The sequence below is a fragment of the Corvus moneduloides genome, chromosome 18 (genome assembly GCF_009650955.1).
Source record: "Corvus moneduloides isolate bCorMon1 chromosome 18, bCorMon1.pri, whole genome shotgun sequence".
In the NCBI taxonomy this organism is placed as follows: Eukaryota; Metazoa; Chordata; class Aves; order Passeriformes; family Corvidae; genus Corvus; species Corvus moneduloides.
This window is the reverse complement of record NC_045493.1, coordinates 2,560,792-2,578,898: the sequence shown is the minus strand read 5'-3', so window position 1 is coordinate 2,578,898 and position 18,107 is coordinate 2,560,792. Positions and strand designations below refer to the sequence as shown.

General features: G+C 40.5%; 1 protein-coding gene across 2 annotated transcripts in view; it reads right to left on the bottom strand.

Annotated features, from left to right (window-relative positions):
- MED13L (mediator complex subunit 13L) overlaps positions 1 to 18,107 on the bottom strand; it is a 333,660-nt gene that overhangs the window by 67,988 nt on the left and 247,565 nt on the right. For both annotated transcript variants that reach the window (XM_032128437.1, XM_032128438.1), the window contains one exon: positions 17,842 to 17,925. In XM_032128437.1, coding sequence (XP_031984328.1) covers positions 17,842 to 17,925 — 84 coding nt within the window. The remainder of the gene's footprint in view (positions 1 to 17,841; positions 17,926 to 18,107) is intronic.

Sequence of the window (18,107 nt, the reverse complement as noted above, 5' to 3'; positions counted from 1 at the left end):
GTTAAATTCAACCACTTCCTGGGGCTTGGCTGCTTCGCTGACAGCACTTGATGAAAGAATATAAACTTTACTAATTCCTGCAACCCAAGATGAGCATTCTAGAACTTCCTGCAAGATGCACCCTTCCTGACACACCTGGGTGGGTGCAAAGCCCACCCCACTCCTGGAGAATGTGTCTGTTCCCTGCACTGGAACAGAACTGTGCCTGCTTTTTCCTCAGGGGAGGTTTCTGTAACTGCCTGGAGGCCAATCCTGTGTCACTGTTCCACACAACACTTCAGTACACCTGACTGAGGAGAGGCAGATATTAAATAAGAACTCTGCAGCAGGATAATTTATTTCCCTGGAAAAGAATCAGACTGGGTAGTTCCTTTCTTGCTTTCAACAACAAACACTCTCCCAGTATTAAAATGGCCTGGGTGGAACAGCTCAGCTCACATTTTTCGACCATTAGCAAATGTTTTCCTAATGTTCCTGTTGAAAGACAAAATTTTAATAAAATCTGTTAAGATTCCTCAGATGCTACTATCTGTTAAGAAGACTAGGTCGAGCAAGTAGCAGACAGGAAAAATCTAAATATTGACTTAAAACGATGTTACCTGGCCTCAAAATTGATGTGTAAAATTAAGCTCCTAAAAATACAACTACGTATTTGAAGTGCTCCTTGAAATGCAAGCTCTGTTGTGTGCACTCTGCCAGCCGAGTAATCCCATGGAATCAATTAGAAAAAAGAAATAACACTATGTGAGGAGACCATGGCATTTCTAAATATACATCCAGAGATACATACACAGCCATCTCTCAGCAATCTCAAATAATCACCAGGACAAAATCTAAAGGTCACATGGGGAGGAGGGAGGAAGCAGCAAACTCCCTTCATCCTGTGAGGAAACCCAGCCAAACACACCATGTACTTTGGAACATCATGTCGTGGTGGGAAGTTTCCAGCGTGCAGAGGTGCATGGCAGGTATCAGATAAATTAATCACAAAAACACGTGAATTTAATTAAGCATTTAGCACAGGACAGAAGGACAGGAATACACAGTTCCTGTTTCTAAATGCGTTGGTAAAGCAGGAGGGGTTTTATTAATACCCATTCAGGACTGCTGAAGTGCTTTGCAAGTGGAAAGTCCAGCAGTGAATTAGGCACTTAGATGCTGGTTAAGCCCTCCCATCACACAATCTTCTATCCCAAACATAGCCAACACCTCCCTCAGGACACAGGCCAAAAGTTGCCCAATTTTAAACAGAGCCACGGTTCCACATTCAGATCAGAAAGCTGGAGGATCCCTGGCAGCAGACCGGGCCAGGAAAAGAATCTCTTTGAAGCTGCTCATGAGTTTGGAATGTACAAAGGAAGACTGTATGTACCCTAATTCAGCCAGACAGGGAAGGCAGGACAGAGCTTTAAACAATCATGTGGTTCCAACGGCTTCACTGGAATGTGATAGTGTGAAATTATGTGCAGCTCAAGTGTTTTTTAAATAAGAACTTGAAGGAATCCAACTGCAGGGAAGGAGGCAGAGCACTATTAAACCAGCAGGCATCACACACAATCCTCCGTACCTGATGGTGCCACTCAAACTGCAGTTCCAAGCTCCTGCCTTCCCCCAGCTCAGAACTCCCTGTACTGATGGGCGCTGGTGGTGCTCCCTGGGAGGGGTTCACCCCCAAGCTCTGGCTCCTGAGCACTGTTCTCCCCAGTTCACTTCACTTGTCATTGCTCAGGGGGTTTCCCTCAAACCTACAGCGATACTTTCGTATTTCCAAGAAACTCATTTGAAAGACAAAAACCTAAACAGTGGTTAAGTATTCCTTTGCTCTCTGACTTTTAATATTTTAGGACAAATCATTTGCTGTGTTTGGGGTTTGTTTGTAGTTGAAAATATCAAGTTTTAGGGTGTACTGGTACAGTAGGCCTGTGGTTGGGGTTTTCCAGCCCCAGTCCACACAAGCATAATTTAATTCTTCAAACATACCTAAATAAGGTTTTATAAGTAACCCCAATGGAACTGTTGTCATGCAAAATGAACTGAGTGAAGTGTTCACCACATATTGATCTTAAAGCAATCCATTAGGCTTAGGAAATTAAAATTAATTCTAATTGCTGTTATTTCAGTTTTTATAGAAAAATTTCTACAGAAAAAACATTCATTTATTCAACTACAAAACAGAAAAGCAGCTCCATATAAGCATTTTGGTTTTCAACTAAAAATATCTGAAAATTATTCTCCTTAACTAAAAACCCAGTTAAAAACAAGAGCAGCAACACATATCTATCTATAGCTATGCACAGATGATGTAATGTGTGTGCATATGCAGCAAGGATCCTACAGGCATAGTCCAGCATCCGTAGGCATCACATTTTTGGACTGCTTTTACAGTTTATTTCAGTATAAAGGGTCTCTAAACTAATAAACAAAGCAAAAAAACAAGGGGTTGTTAAAAAGATAATCACATGCAGATGTGCCATTTGTATCAAGGCAGAACTTGAATCTCATTTGATCAGAGCCATTCTTTGGAGTATGGAAGGAGCCATCTCCCCGCTAGAAAAGCCATTATCACAGGAAATCATCTGACTTCACTGACAACAGGGATAAAAGCACCTCATAGAGGGTCAGGTTTGCATGGTCAGCAAAAAAGAAAGTAAAACCAGCTTTCCACTCCCCCTTCTCCTGGGAAGACTGAATATTAGGCTATTAGGTAGTCAGATACATTATTTTATAGCTTGCAAAGCCCCTGGGTAATAAAGAATGAGTGCAACTGCCACAGGCAGCTTTACAGGAAATTGTGTGAAACAATGACAGATGCTCCAGAATTGTTTCAAAAACAAGAAAGCCAGGAAGAGCCGTGTGTCAGCTCAGGGGTTTTGCCCACAAACCATATTCTCTAACATGCTGACAGAAACTGTGTGCATAAAAATTTGTGTTTGGGATTATGTGCACATGCTCACAAACAGCCCCATGAATGCAGAATTAAATAATTCTATCCATAATGAAACATTTCAACAAATAAGTATTTCTATTGCCACTCTCAGAAACAGGTGGATAAGCCTCACTCATTTAACAGGAATTACTTGAGAAGCTACAAAGGAAAGTAAACAGGAGTGACAAAATTAAAGCTTTCATATAGAACTTTCAAACAAAGTTGAACTACCGGTCAAAAAAACCTACTCAGGCATTTAAAATACTAAATCTCACAAACCCTCAGTTGAATTTAATATCCTTCACTCACTGAACACAGGACTTACATCACCACCAACTTCAGAGCTAGATTTTAAAAGCAATTGGTTGCTGTTAGATGGAAAAAGATGCCAAGCAAGATCTTGAAGAAACAAATAATGCCCAATTCCCACTGACAGAAACATGAAGTACATGCCTAATTGTGCCAGCAAACCCTACAAGCAGCTACCTGCACATTAAATCACAGTGATTAACTGGCTATTAACTGCCTCCAAACACAAGATTTTTAACTACAACATAAAAATCTCTTACAAATTTTGGAACAGTAGCAGAGAGATGATTCTTTCACCCAGCCCAGGTGGCAATCTGCTGCTTTTGGCAGAATGACACTGATAGGACTTTGCAGTGCCATCTGACTGTTTAATAAATAGGGCTGCTTCTCTGTGATCTCCTGGTTCGTTTGTGTGTGTAACTAACCACATCTTTGTCCTACTTAATACATGTTTACATTTCCAGCGTGCTTTTTACTATAAACTGCTTTAATCTATTTATTTGGTTTAACACGCTACCAATGCAGTACGTAAAAATCCACTCGACTGGCTTTTATAGAGACTTGTAGAAAAAGTAATAATATTTAAAAGCTTAACAGTAAAATCACATCAATAAAGTCAGCTCAGTACTTTTTCAAATAAAGCAGTGGAATTCCAGTGCAGGATGTATCTGCAAAGAGTAAAGACAGGTGAAATTATTGCAACATTGCCGACTGTGTTAAGTACTTGACTTCAGCTGTGATTCTCATTGTTTATTAACATTTACAGAGAATATTGTTACTTTTAAAAGACTTTGATCCAAATTATTTCTTCATATTATCAGCATCTTCACTTAAAGAACACTGCTGAACCTCCTTAAAAGACCTCTGAAACTCTTGAAGTGTGAACCAACTGTATCCCCAAAGATCTTGTAACCTTTCATGGTGAGGACAGAACAACATCCCCTGGCTCCAGAGGTGGTGCAAGCCAACCTTGTGGTGGTGCAAGCTTCCTTGTTTAATCTCTGGAGATTTACAGCAAGGAAATTGTGTGCTCAGCTTTATTAGAGCAGTTCAGAACAAAACAGGGAGCAGATTGCAAAAATCCACCTCCAAGTAGCAGACAGGTCACACGAGCACGTCAGTGACACAAAGCACACTGCCAGAAAAGCAGAGAGGCATCAGGACAGCCTAAAATAAAGTACTGCTATTTTTAGTTCTTTGTTGCTGTTGATTGCACTGTACCAGAAATAGATTCTAAAATAAGTATGGAGGTTTGGTGGAGACTTTATTGGTCCATCTGTTCTCCAGGAGACTTCAATTTTTCCTGTAATATCACACAAATGACAAAGCTGCAGTATACAAAGGTGTCCTTAAATATAAACATATAATCAAAAGAATATTCAGGAAAACATGCCATAAACCAAAGTCAGTCCAGTCTCAAAACAGTGGTTTGCAGTTTGCAACTTGAGCAAAACAAAACCCCACCAAACTAACACTCTTATTTCAAGATCTCTATTGTGACAGTGTATTGTAAAAGGATTGACTGGTTTATTTTCCAACTCAAAGTAAATCATCTCCACTCATGCAAAACCATCATTCAAAATTGGAACATTAAATAGATTTCTCTTTTTATACTCTTGAACTGGTAATTTACATCCAAAATGAATCTTCAAAGATCATAAATGCTACATAAAGGGAAATGGAAATGCAGCTGAAATTACCTCTGTGTGTGTGTGTGTGTGTGTGTGTGTGTGTGTGTGTGTGTGTGACACGACTGGGAACAATCATGGATTTGTGAGAAGAGTGGCCTTAAGAATAATGAAGTACAACAGCAAATCCCAGTACACTGCACCCTTTATTACATAAAACAGCCACTACAACAGAAGAAGAGAGATTTGGTGTCACTGACAGTGTTATCTCCTGTAAATAAAATGAACATGTGATGCACAGGGGAATGGACAATCAAACTCCCTGGCCAGAAGAATTTCTCAATCAACTGGTTCACAATATTTAATTCCTTCATTTTAAACAGCATTTTCTGTGCTAACTTCATCAGTGAGATATTTATTTCTCTGTTCATTTTTACCATCAATACAAGTGCTACAGGTTTGGACCGAACTGTATTAAACAGGTCTGTGTGGGCAGTTCATAAAGTGCTCCAACTTACTTTAATTAGTTCTTTTAATTCTCTCACTTATACAAACACAACAGCTACTTAAGAGCCTCTCCTGAGATCACTTAGCCCTCTTTGATTTCTTCCAGCATTCAGACACAGTCCTTGACTTAACTTTGCATTTAAAAGAGACGTCACGACCATTAAGGCTAAATAATGAGAATTAAAAGAAGGCAAACAGCACAGAAACAAATTCTGCTCTGATGATGATATTGGAAAAATATGAAAACTAAAATTCAAGGCAAAGAACTGTAGTACAACTTCAGAGGAGTCAGAGATTGGATGAGGGGAAAGAAAATAAAACAGGGAAAACCTCCCCCACAAATTAAATTAAATACAAATAAACATAAAGAAAAGGAGCAGGAGACAAAAATAATAATAATAATTCCATACAAAGAACATAAGGAGTTTTCATTGTGAAGGAGATGAACTGAATAGGGAGAGACCAGATGTGTACTAAAATCAAAAGGCTTGAGACAAAAAAGGATAAAGAGAGTTACATTCTCCCCTTAACACAGGAAGTAGGAGCCCATAGAGTACGCTAATAAATGAAAAAATTAAACCAAAAATCCCAACCTTTTTTCCACCCATTGCATAGATGAGCTATGGTATTAATTACCAACAAGTATTTATGCAGGCTGAAATTCTGTGTGGGTTCAAACTCAATTAAATGCACAAAAGAAAAATTCATCAACAGTTGTTAAACACAAAAATATGTCAAGTTGTATTGTCAAAACCAGCAGGAACCTGACCGAGTGTACAGAAAAATAACTGAATTCTTGGCATGATCTGAAGAGTCTTCCCTGAGCTGTCCCACTTCTGACCACTGCTGGAGACAATTTTTATGGTAAGGGATTATTTAGGAAGAGGATCTGGGCATATTTCTTTTTAAGAAATTAGAAGCACATAATCACAGGCAGCTTCCTGAAATGCCCAGAGTAACTGTATTACACTGATTTTTATCTGACTTGGCCAAATGCTACATCTGTCTCATGGCTGGAGCCAAAGTAGGCAGAATCTGATACTCTTCAGGCAACATTTCCACTCCTTCCTCAATTAAATCTTTTTCTAGGAATTGGGCAGGGCAGTAAATAATTTCCCTGTATGTCCCTGTCCTAGGGAATTGCTCTCCAAAATGTCAGATCTAAACGTGGTTTCAACAACACTGTGTGCACACAGACGTGTTTCTACATAATCTGAAAACTAGTAAAGAGAGAATTCTGTACATTAGACATCCAGTGCCATATTTTAGACTGTTGGATCCTTAAACAAGGAAAAAAAAGGAAGATATTTTAATGTTCTTCCTTCAGCTCTTCTCCATCAGCTTTCCAGTCAGCAGATGGAAATTATATAATTAGATGTACTGACATCATCATCCAAAAAACACTTGCAGTTCCCCGTGTCTTTAACAGCTGGTAACATGAAGAGATTAAAAAGAGGTGAGATCCCGCAAAGTAATGTTTGCAGCCTGCTTTCCTCAGGATACAGAAAATCCCCTTGGCTGGTAGGAAATTCAATCTACCCCTGCATACCACCTTTGTCCTTCAAGATTTTTCTCCCCACAGTCCTGCCATGCTGGCAGACATCCTGGCCATCAGCATTAGTCTCACTCTGCCATGTCACATCATCAATTGTGGGACCATATTTTGGAAGTCCTTGAATCCTTCACATAGGCACCCACAGCTCCCACTTCTCTCAGAATGCCTTCCCCCTCCCACTCCCCCAGGGAGGAAACTCCAAAAATTGCCACCATGACATTCAGACTGACAGAAAATCAGGGGAAGGCCACTGCCCTCCATGCAAGTTTCAATTTTCCCAAATATTCCAGTGTCTAGCAGTGCATTGCTGCACTTAAAGATGGCCATCATTACACAGTGCACGGTAAGAAAACTGCTTTCCAGTCCAAATCTGGACTGGTTCTCAGAAATGCACAGCAAACTTGAACAACAAGGCAAGAAGAAAGGGTGGAAGGAAAAGAGGGAAAGTCTACTCCTGCAGGAAGAAAGTATCTTGCAAGTCTCACACAGGAGAGTTTCACATGGGCATTGCTAAATCCAGTGATGCATGAGGAATTCCTGTTGGGTTTTTCCTTATAGATCACCAAGGATCAAACGGCACTGCCAACAGGCATGGCCTGGGATCACAGGATACTTCATCTGCAATTCTCTGGGACAATGAACCCTGACCAAAATACTGAGGCAACTCTACCCACACAGTGTCAGGATGTAGAGAGCCTCTTCCCTGTGTAATGCAAACCCTCTGTAACACACATAAGCTAGCTCAGAAGTAGTACTTCTCATCCTCAAGAACAGTATCCACATCCAAGCCCTGTAACAGCAAATCTGCAGAGGTGTCATTACAGCAGAGGAGTCAGGACCACACGTTTTGGCACAGAGAAAAGCCACGGGCTGAACCCTGCTGCATCACCAGCCCTGATGGCAGTAGATGGCAGGATCAAGCACAGTATCGGCAAAGTTAGTTTGGCAACGCTGGACAAGTATTTTGCTGGGCACCTGGAAAAAAGGTCTGCTCCTTAGGAATTACCCACTCTTAGCTTTATTATCAGGGTAGAATTGAGAGACTAAATGCAGTCTGATTTATTACAGCTACATTTTATGTTTATTGATTTTTCAGAAAGAAAACTTGACATAAACACACTGTGCCATGACCGTGAAGCGGAGGACTGCCCACATGTGGGTCTGTCCTACCTTGAGGGAATCCAGACAGCTCAGACCCACATACTGCTAGAGAGTCCAGTTCTTGTTTCCAAGATGTTATCCAGTCACTTGTCCAGGATTTCTCAACTTCCTAAGTGCACACACTCCAAGCATATAAAGTCACTTCTCCGCCCAAGTGAGAGCACTTGAGGGTTGCCCAGCATTCATGATTGACATGATCAATCCACACATTGTGCTCACACATGTTCCTCACCCTGCCCCTGGCTCAGGCCACACATAATTTGTGCAGAGTTCACATTGAAGGAACAAGGTGTGCTCTGCAACTCTGAGCAGGAGGAGAAGAGGCTTTTTTCTGAATGTTTGCCCTCAAAGGGCAAAATGTTTCAACAATTCGCCCCAAACTCCCAGTTTGAGGGAGGTATGGCAGCAATGGATCACGCAGAACCTCTCCCTCCTTCCCCATCCTGCCCCACTCTTTCCAATGAAAAAGCAATTTTTAACCATATGAGATTTCTCAAAGAGGAAAAGTAAAAGCCCTGTCACCAGTCAGTACTTCTTGCTACAACTCAGAGCAAGCATCCCAAGAATAACAGCCAGTGGCTTCTTAATGTGCTTTACTAATCCAACTCTACCCAGTTTGTCCCACCAAACATAACTGCTCCAACTGCAGCTCCTCCTGTTCTAGGCAGGTTTAAAAATAAATATTGCTGAGCTCAGGACAGAGTTTGGTTACAGTGATTATGCAGGAGAAGAGAACAAGCCATTGGAAGCAAACAGAAGGGAGAAGCAGTGAGCATTACTCCTGTCCTCTCACCAACAGACTGGAACCATAATTCAGAATTTTGCTTTCTCAGTTGCCAAGAGAGTTCACAAATGGTGATCCATTTTAAGATGAATCTGCTGTGTAATTATTTGTATCAGCAGATTGGTCCTCTGCAATATTCACTTCAGCCTTGGGAAGGCTGGCCTACAGCTCCCTGTTCATTGTTCACATACAGGTTGGTTTGTGTTATAGGCCCACCCAGAAGAATTGGTTTATATAGCCTTATTTAGATTATACAGGATATATTCATTCAAGTTTGCTGTCTTCTAAACCAGCAGTAAATTTATACCAAAGCTACTTTAAAGCCGTGCCATTATCCTGAATCTGACCTTTTAGTAAGTTAAAACACTACAAGCATTCAGGAGATTAATACAGCTTTTGCTCAACTTTATAAATGGTTCCAGACAATTAGTGTTTAAAAATAAGCGTTTCCAAAACATTTTTTTCTGCCTAGCAGTCACAAAATAGTCCATTTATATCCTATCATTTGAGGATTTCTTAAAGAAGAGACCTGGTTGCACAACACCTAATGGATCATGTGGTATTGCACAAAAATTACATTATTTTGCAGTATTTAAAGGACTTGTTCCACTCTCTGCCATGGGCAGGGACACCTTCCACTATCCCAGGCTGCTCCAAGCCCTGTCCAGCCTGGTCTTGGACAATTCCAGGGATCCAGGGGCAGCCACAGCTTCTCTGGGCACCCTGTGCCAGGGCCTCCCCACCCTCCCAGGGAACAATTTCTTCCTAACATTTCATTTAAACCTACTCTCTTTCAGTTTAAAACCATTCCCCTGTTGCCATTTCAGTTTGAGTCTTCAGAAAATAAGGGTTTGCAAAAATTTTTAAGGGAACAAGTCTCAGAAAACAGACTTCGAGAATAAATAACCTACATAACTGTTATGAAACAAAGATTTATTTCAAGATTAAGTTATTTTAAAGAGGTATAAAACTGCCAGAAAAATAAATGAAAAAGCTATTATTGTTGACAGAAATAACTCAATGGAATTGTTTTCAACTGAAGTTTTCTCTCTTATTTTTGGAGAGAGATTTAAGATTTTCTTTTGCTTTGGGCACCAATTTTGTTTGTGAATATAAGGAAGTGTATTTACTTCTAAATTGGACTGAAAATAAACCCCGTAGTGCCACTATTTTTGCAGAACTCACAAGGCCATATACAAGGGTTTTAAATCAGTCTAATGCCCAAATGCAGCCTGATTTTCAGACACCCAGGCAAGCCATTCTCTGTTGCTCCTGGAGGTCCCTGCAGCCCAGGGAGCAGAGCTCCAGTGCACCCACAATTTGTTCGGAATACTTAAATCCGTTGCAACTCTAAGGCCCTCTAAATATCTACAGAAGCCCTTAAGTCAATTCATTACTGATACAGTAAGTGACAACACTTGTGTTTGGCAGACAGTGCAACTGGGAGCCCTGACAAATCTCATTAACAGCACATCAGGGGCACTTAGTTTATCCTTTACACACAGTGCCAGTACTGAGTGTATAATGAGAAAAGGAGCTTAAACTTTAGTGGGACTGCACTAATTGGTCACCAAGTCCTGATTAAGCCAGGCTTCATATATAATTACTGAAGTTCAAGTATCTGACACAAATGTATCCAAAAACACTTCATGAAGATACTCAGTCACTTCTAAACTATGCAAATAAAAATAAGGCATGAAAAAGAAAAGAAACAGAGAAATAGGCAACTCTACTTGAACTACCTGCCTTTTGTATACTCCTTGTCCAAAGCATTTCAGTCGTTTAAATAACTATATTTTTTAAAAGTTATAAAAGTGCGAAAATAATCTCTCAATTACATTAAATAATGACAATATATAGGCATTCCAGTAACCTTACATATATATAAAAATATTTGTGTATTTAAATAATGTTGCCCAGAAAAAATAACTACAAGAGAAGGTTTTACAATATCCAGAAGTTAAAGATTACTAGATCAGCTTTATATATTTGTAAATTTACATTAATTAAATCAGTAAAAAAGATCCTTAACTTCAAAACTGTAGAGACAACTCTTCTGCATTATAAACTGGAATCACAGAAGTATGTGCCAGCACATCCCCCCAAATGGTAAAAGGGGAAACACATGAAAACATATACCCTAACACACATATCCTGTATATCCTGGCTTCCTCAGAATCCTGCAAGGAGGTGGTAGTTACAAACACACACTGAAAATAGATGGATTCCGAGTATTTCAGAGGGAAAAAGGCAATCCAAAGTCTCAGGCACCTCACAAAAATCAGATTGTGATACTCTGTGACAGCACCCTGAATGTCTGTCCTGGCTCAAGCACAACCCAAGGAATACAGGGTGCCTTTGGAAGCAGCAGGCACAATGGAATTCTTCCTTCTCAGGACAGAAAGGGATGAGAATTGTGCTACCAATTCATTTCAGACTCGTGGATGTTGGTCAGGGGTATCTGTCTCCTGTACCAGAAGCTCACAAAGGAGCTAAACAGCTGGAGTTTACAGAGATGCTTTTACAGGACTGGCACACCAGATTATTCTGTGAGTACCCATCCTGCTGCACACCCTGCTGCCTCAGGCTGGGAATTCCTGTGTGACAGGAGGGACCCCGATCTGCCTGCTGGCTGCCAGAGACACACAGGCACTCCAAACACACTGTGCAAGTGCCCCATCAGCTGCAGCAGCAGCACTGAGAGAGTGCTGCACCCAGACAAGGAGGTCACTGCAGTAACAGAACCTCTCTTAACAACACAAGGGCACACTCGTGAAGAAGCAATTTCTACCTCACTTCTACCACCAAAACAGAAGCTATGACAGGACTGAACAGTCCCCAGCACACCCACCATGACCCATGCTGCTTCAGCTGAGCTGGCTGGCTCAGGTCCATGCCCTCAGCAAACAGCAGGGTAAGACACTGCACAGCATCACCTGAATTGGCTGAAGTGGGGATATGCAGCAAACTGGAAGCACAGCTCCAGCGACATCTCACCAATGACCCCATGCAGGGAGACCTTCTATTGTTCCCAGGATGTTATCCTGATTGGCAAGGGGCAAGGAATCTCAAGAATCGGCGCCTGTGGTTGCTTTGCCACTGTGTTTTTAATGGTTTTAGGCAGGAAAGGAGACGAAAAGGCCGGGCCCTCAGGCTGGGGCCGGCAGCCCTCGGTGGGAGCTGTCCCTGCCCCGGCTCCAGCTGCTCGGTTCCATTCCCGAAGGACACCACACAAAGCCCGGCCCCACGCCCCGATGCACAGCTGGGCACAGCCGCTGCAAACTGGGTCACAACGAGAATTTTACAGCATGCTCGAGCACGGTTCTTACCAGCTTTTGGAAAATACTGGTTTAGTATTTTCCTTATTAAAAAACTAATAAAAAGACAACTGAAAACAAATACCCCTTAATTTACAGCTTATGCAGAAGTTACTTTGGTGATAAAGCACATGAACATTGAGACTTTTAGTCCAAAATGCTTTTTTCCTACACAGTGTGCTAACATTTTCAATCAAGAATTTTACATACAAGATTCCAGGAATATGAATACACAAAATAATCCAAGACTACCAGGAGCATGTATAAGCATAGATAATAGTTATTAAAAAGGTATTGCTTGAATAGCATTTTCCCAGACCATCTTAATAGTATCCTTAAGTAACCCTAAGCTGTTAGTAATATTTTGCTGTTTTGCCTATAAAACATAAATATGTATTAATTAGTGGTATTAGATTAATATACTTGAATTAAATGGTATTAAATTGCTTGAAAAAGTCTATAAACATAAGCATGTTGATATCAAGAACACCTTGATATACTTCCACCTTTTGCCTGAAAAATGCATGTGAAAACACTTATTTCAAAATCTCTATTTTAGAACTATTCCTTCTGTTACAATATGAATGCAGCCCATATTACATTGGGTACACTACACAATATTTCAGAGTAAGTAAGAGTTAATTCAGCTTTAGCACATACAAGATTACCAATTAAAATAACACCAGCCACAGATATAACACACCAGCTTGGTGTATGGTTTTACTGAAACCATAAGTAATCCTCAGAAGAAACTCAGCAAAGATGAGCATAACATTTCAGAACTTAAATCTAGAAAATATGAAAATATTTCTCTGGGAACTAAGCCTCTTAAACTGAAATAGAAAAGCTTATTTTTACAGAGGTAGGAAGAATTTTTGGGAAATACACGGTATTTCTTATTACTCCGTATTTCTATCACATTTATTTTGACAAGTCATGAATAAGAACACATTATTTAAAATGAAGTCAGATTGATTTTTATTATTTTCCTGCCTAGTCTTTCCTCATTTATAATGGTGTTGGCAATACTGTACATATATATTACTATAGCATCACTAGACACCATTTTCAAGAAACATATACGATCACATTACTGAATTTTTTAAGATGGTTAAAATACAAGTACACAAATGCGCAGAATTAAAATAATTTATAAGACTTCTTTTTCTCAAAGTCAAGGAAATAAAACCTCGCTGCATCACAGCAAACTGTACATGCACAAGCAGTTACTTTTTTTCAGCTGAGGAATTCAAATCTTCATAAAAATTTAAACAAATCACTTCAACTTATTTTACTGTGCTTTTACTGCACTATGTCACCACATAATGAAACACCTGAGTGCCATTTGCCAGAAGACATTATCTGTGCCAGGAGCAAAGCTCCCTGTGGGATTCAGCCAAGGTGCTCCAGTGCTTCCAGTAGTTCTCAACTGCTCCTGGCACAGCAGTTCCTCTCCAGGGCTTCCCAAACTTGATGTTTGCATGTGAAGACACTGACCTGACTGGCAGGAGTTCCTGGCATGGCACAAAGCAAATGCAGCTCTCAACAATGCTCAGTGTCAGCTCTGATTTAGGTATTCCTCAGATGAGTCGTATGGCTACTCCCAAGAAATTGAAGGCAATGATGATTTCAAGGATCTGAGAGAGGAAGCAGTGTCTGCAGTCTTCAGGTTTTGATGGCACTGCTTAATGTCCAGTTTTGATGCTCACAGAGAAGTTAACACAGCTATTGAGCAAAACTGGCTGTGGATGCACTGACTGAGCTCTGTTACAAAGGGAAAAGTTCCTGGATTAGATCTACAGGAGGAGGGCTGACCTGGGAATGCTCTGGGTATTTATTGAGATACCCATGCACTCGTAACTCAGAGATTTCTGTGTTCCAGCACATCGCATGAGATTGTCAGTATGGGACAGTGACAGCCAGAAACCTGTTTGGGAACTGCAATCCATGAGTTGCACATCCCTGCAGCCTGACTGCAATCCCCCTGCCCCATCCATGCTGGTTCACAGAGGGCACAGGGGCTGCCTAAACCCCATTCCTACCTGTCAGCCTTCTCACCGAGTAACGAGCTCTAATTCTAAATATTCTACTGATGGAGTAGTTTTCTTCTTAAGGCTAAAAAAACCCAGCACACTTCTGGAAGAGGGGAAGACCCATAAATTATTTAATCTACAAAAAGCAACGATTATTTTTTCACGTGTTCTTTACATTGAATTTAATTAAAAACAGTTTAACAACTTAAGCTGTTCATACAGTTCAAAACAAACTGATTTTCCCCCAATTTCCTACACACCAAGAAAACAATCACTAAAACAAACAGCAAACATTCTTACGTAACACGGTCATTATTTTTTTCAGTAAGTTGTTTAACACTTCATTGTGGTGCTTTCAAAACAAACAAAAAAAATCCCGTATAGACTGTGAGAATGAATTTTCATCCCACAGTGAAAGCCACTACCAATGCCTTGGATCAGACAAGTTCTGTGAACTCCAAACATACAGATCTCCTTTAGAAAGCTGTGTAGAAAAACTATCAAGTTTGCCATTTCCTGTCAGTAGCGTGAAACCTATTTTAAACACACTGCTGTAGTATGACAGTAAAATGTGTAGAATTATTTAGGAAGTGACACATAATACTGAAGATACTTGGGAAAGGAAACCCACAAGTTCTGCACTAAATTTCCTGTGAAAAGCATCTGGTCTGCACTGAGAGCAAAACAAAACACAAGCATACAGTGATCTGTCTGCAACTCCCTCTGCTGTTTCCTCAGCCCTCCTGGAAGAGCAGGAAAGCTCATCCTGCACTCAGTTCTCAGCACGGCCTGGAAAGGCAGGCCAGGCTCTCTATTGTTCTTAGGCCTCCCTCTCACATCTCAGCATAAGTAGGTCACGGCCACTGCCATGCTCCACTTCATCTTTGACTTCATTCTGAAATCACAGCCCTCCCTCCCTTCTCCTTTAATGCCATTCACAAAAACCACAGGCCCTGAAGGAATTTACTCCTTGAAAGCCAGACCGTGACTTTTAACTCCTTCCCTGTTCATTTATACCCAGCCCAGGACTTCTCAGTGTATTCCTGAAATGGCGTTAGTAACTCTGGCCATTGGAAATTTGAGATGAGTAACTCTGCCACAAGTTAAAAAGTACAAAAGCAGATTTTTGAGATGCTTCTATTTAGCAGAATGACACCTGCTGGTTTCCATCATTCAAGGGGGGGGGATATATCCATCCAGATCTCTTTCCACACTCATGGAGAACAGTGCAGGTGTTTTCAACAGGGATTGCCTGTTCCCTCTGATCACTGTACAAACATGCAACTTATTTCTATTACTTTATATAATAACACGGCTTTAAGTAATATGTTTTAAAATGTCTTTTTTTTTTGTTATGAAGGTTTTATGTTAAAATACCTAAACACCCTCAGTTGGCCTCTTCTTCCTGCAACTGTTCCTTATTGCTTTATCTAGAACAACCTGCTGTTAGTGCAAGAGCTCCACAAAGAATTTATCTGGAATTAACATAAATCAATTTGTGAAGATAGCTTTTTGTGCTATGCTGAGAAAGAAAGCTTAAAAGATTAAATAAGAGGTGTCTGGACAGATTAGTCCCCAAAGCTTCCTGCTACTTGTTGCTACTGTGCACAATTGACTCTACTGTCCACTTTTGCAGTCTTTACTGCAATATTCCAGTAAGATTAGTTAATTCAATGATACATTTATAGAAAAAAATTAACAACCTGAAACGACACAAAACCTATTTCAAATTAGATGTAATTATTATTGCTAAATAAACACTTTTGAAATTGTGTATATCCAAAGGATTTATAGTGACAAGAACTTTATAAAAATAAACAGAGAAACCAACACCCTCCCCAAACAACAACAAACATTATCTTCTTCAAATCAACAGTGCACCCTCCAACCCTAAAATCCTCAATGTCAGATTTACACATGGAATACTTCAAACACAAACAGAGTTCAACATGAACTCAGGTTTTGTGACATCTTCCAGGCCAGATTTCTTTATGTGCAGACTGCACTTCTGTTTACAAATGCAACTATCCCCTACAGAGCCCTCACTGTGCAGGTTGATTTGGCGTTCCACACATGTAAATCAGACACAGGACTTATTAATCTGTCAGAATTCTAAGGTGATATTACCTCCCACGCCAGTGCTGCTGCTGTTTTTGACAGACATCATCTACTGTATCACATGCTTAATTTATTAAATTGATACACACCAGGAACAGGCAGGAGACTCACAAGCACATTTAATCTGAGCACTCAGGCTCCAGTGACGTGGATAAAACAAACAGCTTTTGCTGAAAGGAGCTACCTCTCTTTTCCAGAAACTGGAATTGACCCCTACTTACGTCACTTTAGGGAATTAATCTTCCAGAAAATTAAGCTGATGTTGGTATGATCAGAAAAGCAGCAGAGAAAACACAAGGGAGAAAGGTGGTTATGCACAGCCAGGATAGAGGAAGGTATGGAAAAACCTGGACCTTTCCATGGCTCCTTGCCATGGGATCGATGTGAAATCAAAGGTTACACACACACAGTGTCAGCCACAAAGTAAACAGTAACAAAACAGATAACTCCATGCTACATTAACACTTTCAGGTTTTAGAAAGGAGACAAATCCATCTTTAATTCCTGCATTCTCTCAAAACCAAATGCTGTTTGTAAGCAGCTGGTTTGCACCAAGTCTGCTACAGAAGAAAGCCAATGGTTTGTAGCATTGCACTGTAACATTTCTGCAGCTAAACCTTGCAGTGAGACCACGACAAGAGGGAGAAGACAGGTCTGATGTGCAAGATGATTTCCACCTGTCCCCACCCTGCCATCAGATGCTGGGTGACTGCAGCTATGCTGGATGGATGAAGAAGTTGCCACCCCACTTCATCTCCACTGCTCATTACCTTCAAATCTCCCAGCATAACTGCGTGTTTAGTCACTTCCTAACCCAGTTCTGTCAAAATGATTCCCGTTAGAAAATCTGTGTTTCAGCTTAACTCAGATTATTTTTGACAGAACTTGTTTAGCGGATGACTATAAATGCAAGTACCAGAAGATCTGAGAACATTGTAACCTTTAGAGCTCAGAGAGGAAATAGCAGCGAGCAGTGGAGCCAGCTACCCCGTTCCATGGCTGTGTTGCTGTGGGAGAAGCACAGTAATCACTCCTATAGGTCTGACTTGTCAGCCTGCCTGAGCAGGGAAAGCTGTGTATCGAGGGTGGCATCTTTAAAGAAAATAAATCAGGAAATCTATGGACTACTTATTTTACTGCTTAAAATGTCAGGTTGGGGTTTAGTGTCCAGAAATTGAAATTATTCACTGTAACTGCCTGCAATTCTGCTGTATAATGAGAGGAACAGGCAGATGCTGCTCAAAAGATATTAATAAATGTGACATTTCTGTGGGGCTAATGGATAAACATCAACCTCGCCTTCTTATCTTAAATTATTGTAACAAGGCCTGAAAACTTACCTAATTGCTTTCTATGTGTTACTGATGTGAACACAGTGTCTGTGTTTTCACTTGTTACATGGCAAAAAAAGTGGGAAAACTACCACCAAAATGCAGCATCAAATTACCATCACACAATACACAACACTGACAGGAGCAGGACTTGATGTAGAGATCTCCTTACCTTTTGTTAACAGGCTTCTCATCCTTGTCATAGGGCCTTATGAACCATTTCCCAATTCTTACGAAGTTTTTATCCATCAGGCATCTAGAAAACAATTACAGCAACAATTACTAGTTACATCTGAAAGTGTAATTAAAAGGAATCTTTGAAGACAGTGACACTGAGGGATTAGGCAGCTGAATTTCCATCAGATTGAAATAAAAGTTTGTAGCTTTTGGGTTCCACTTTCTGTTTTCCCACATCACTCACAGAGAATCCCTGTCCCA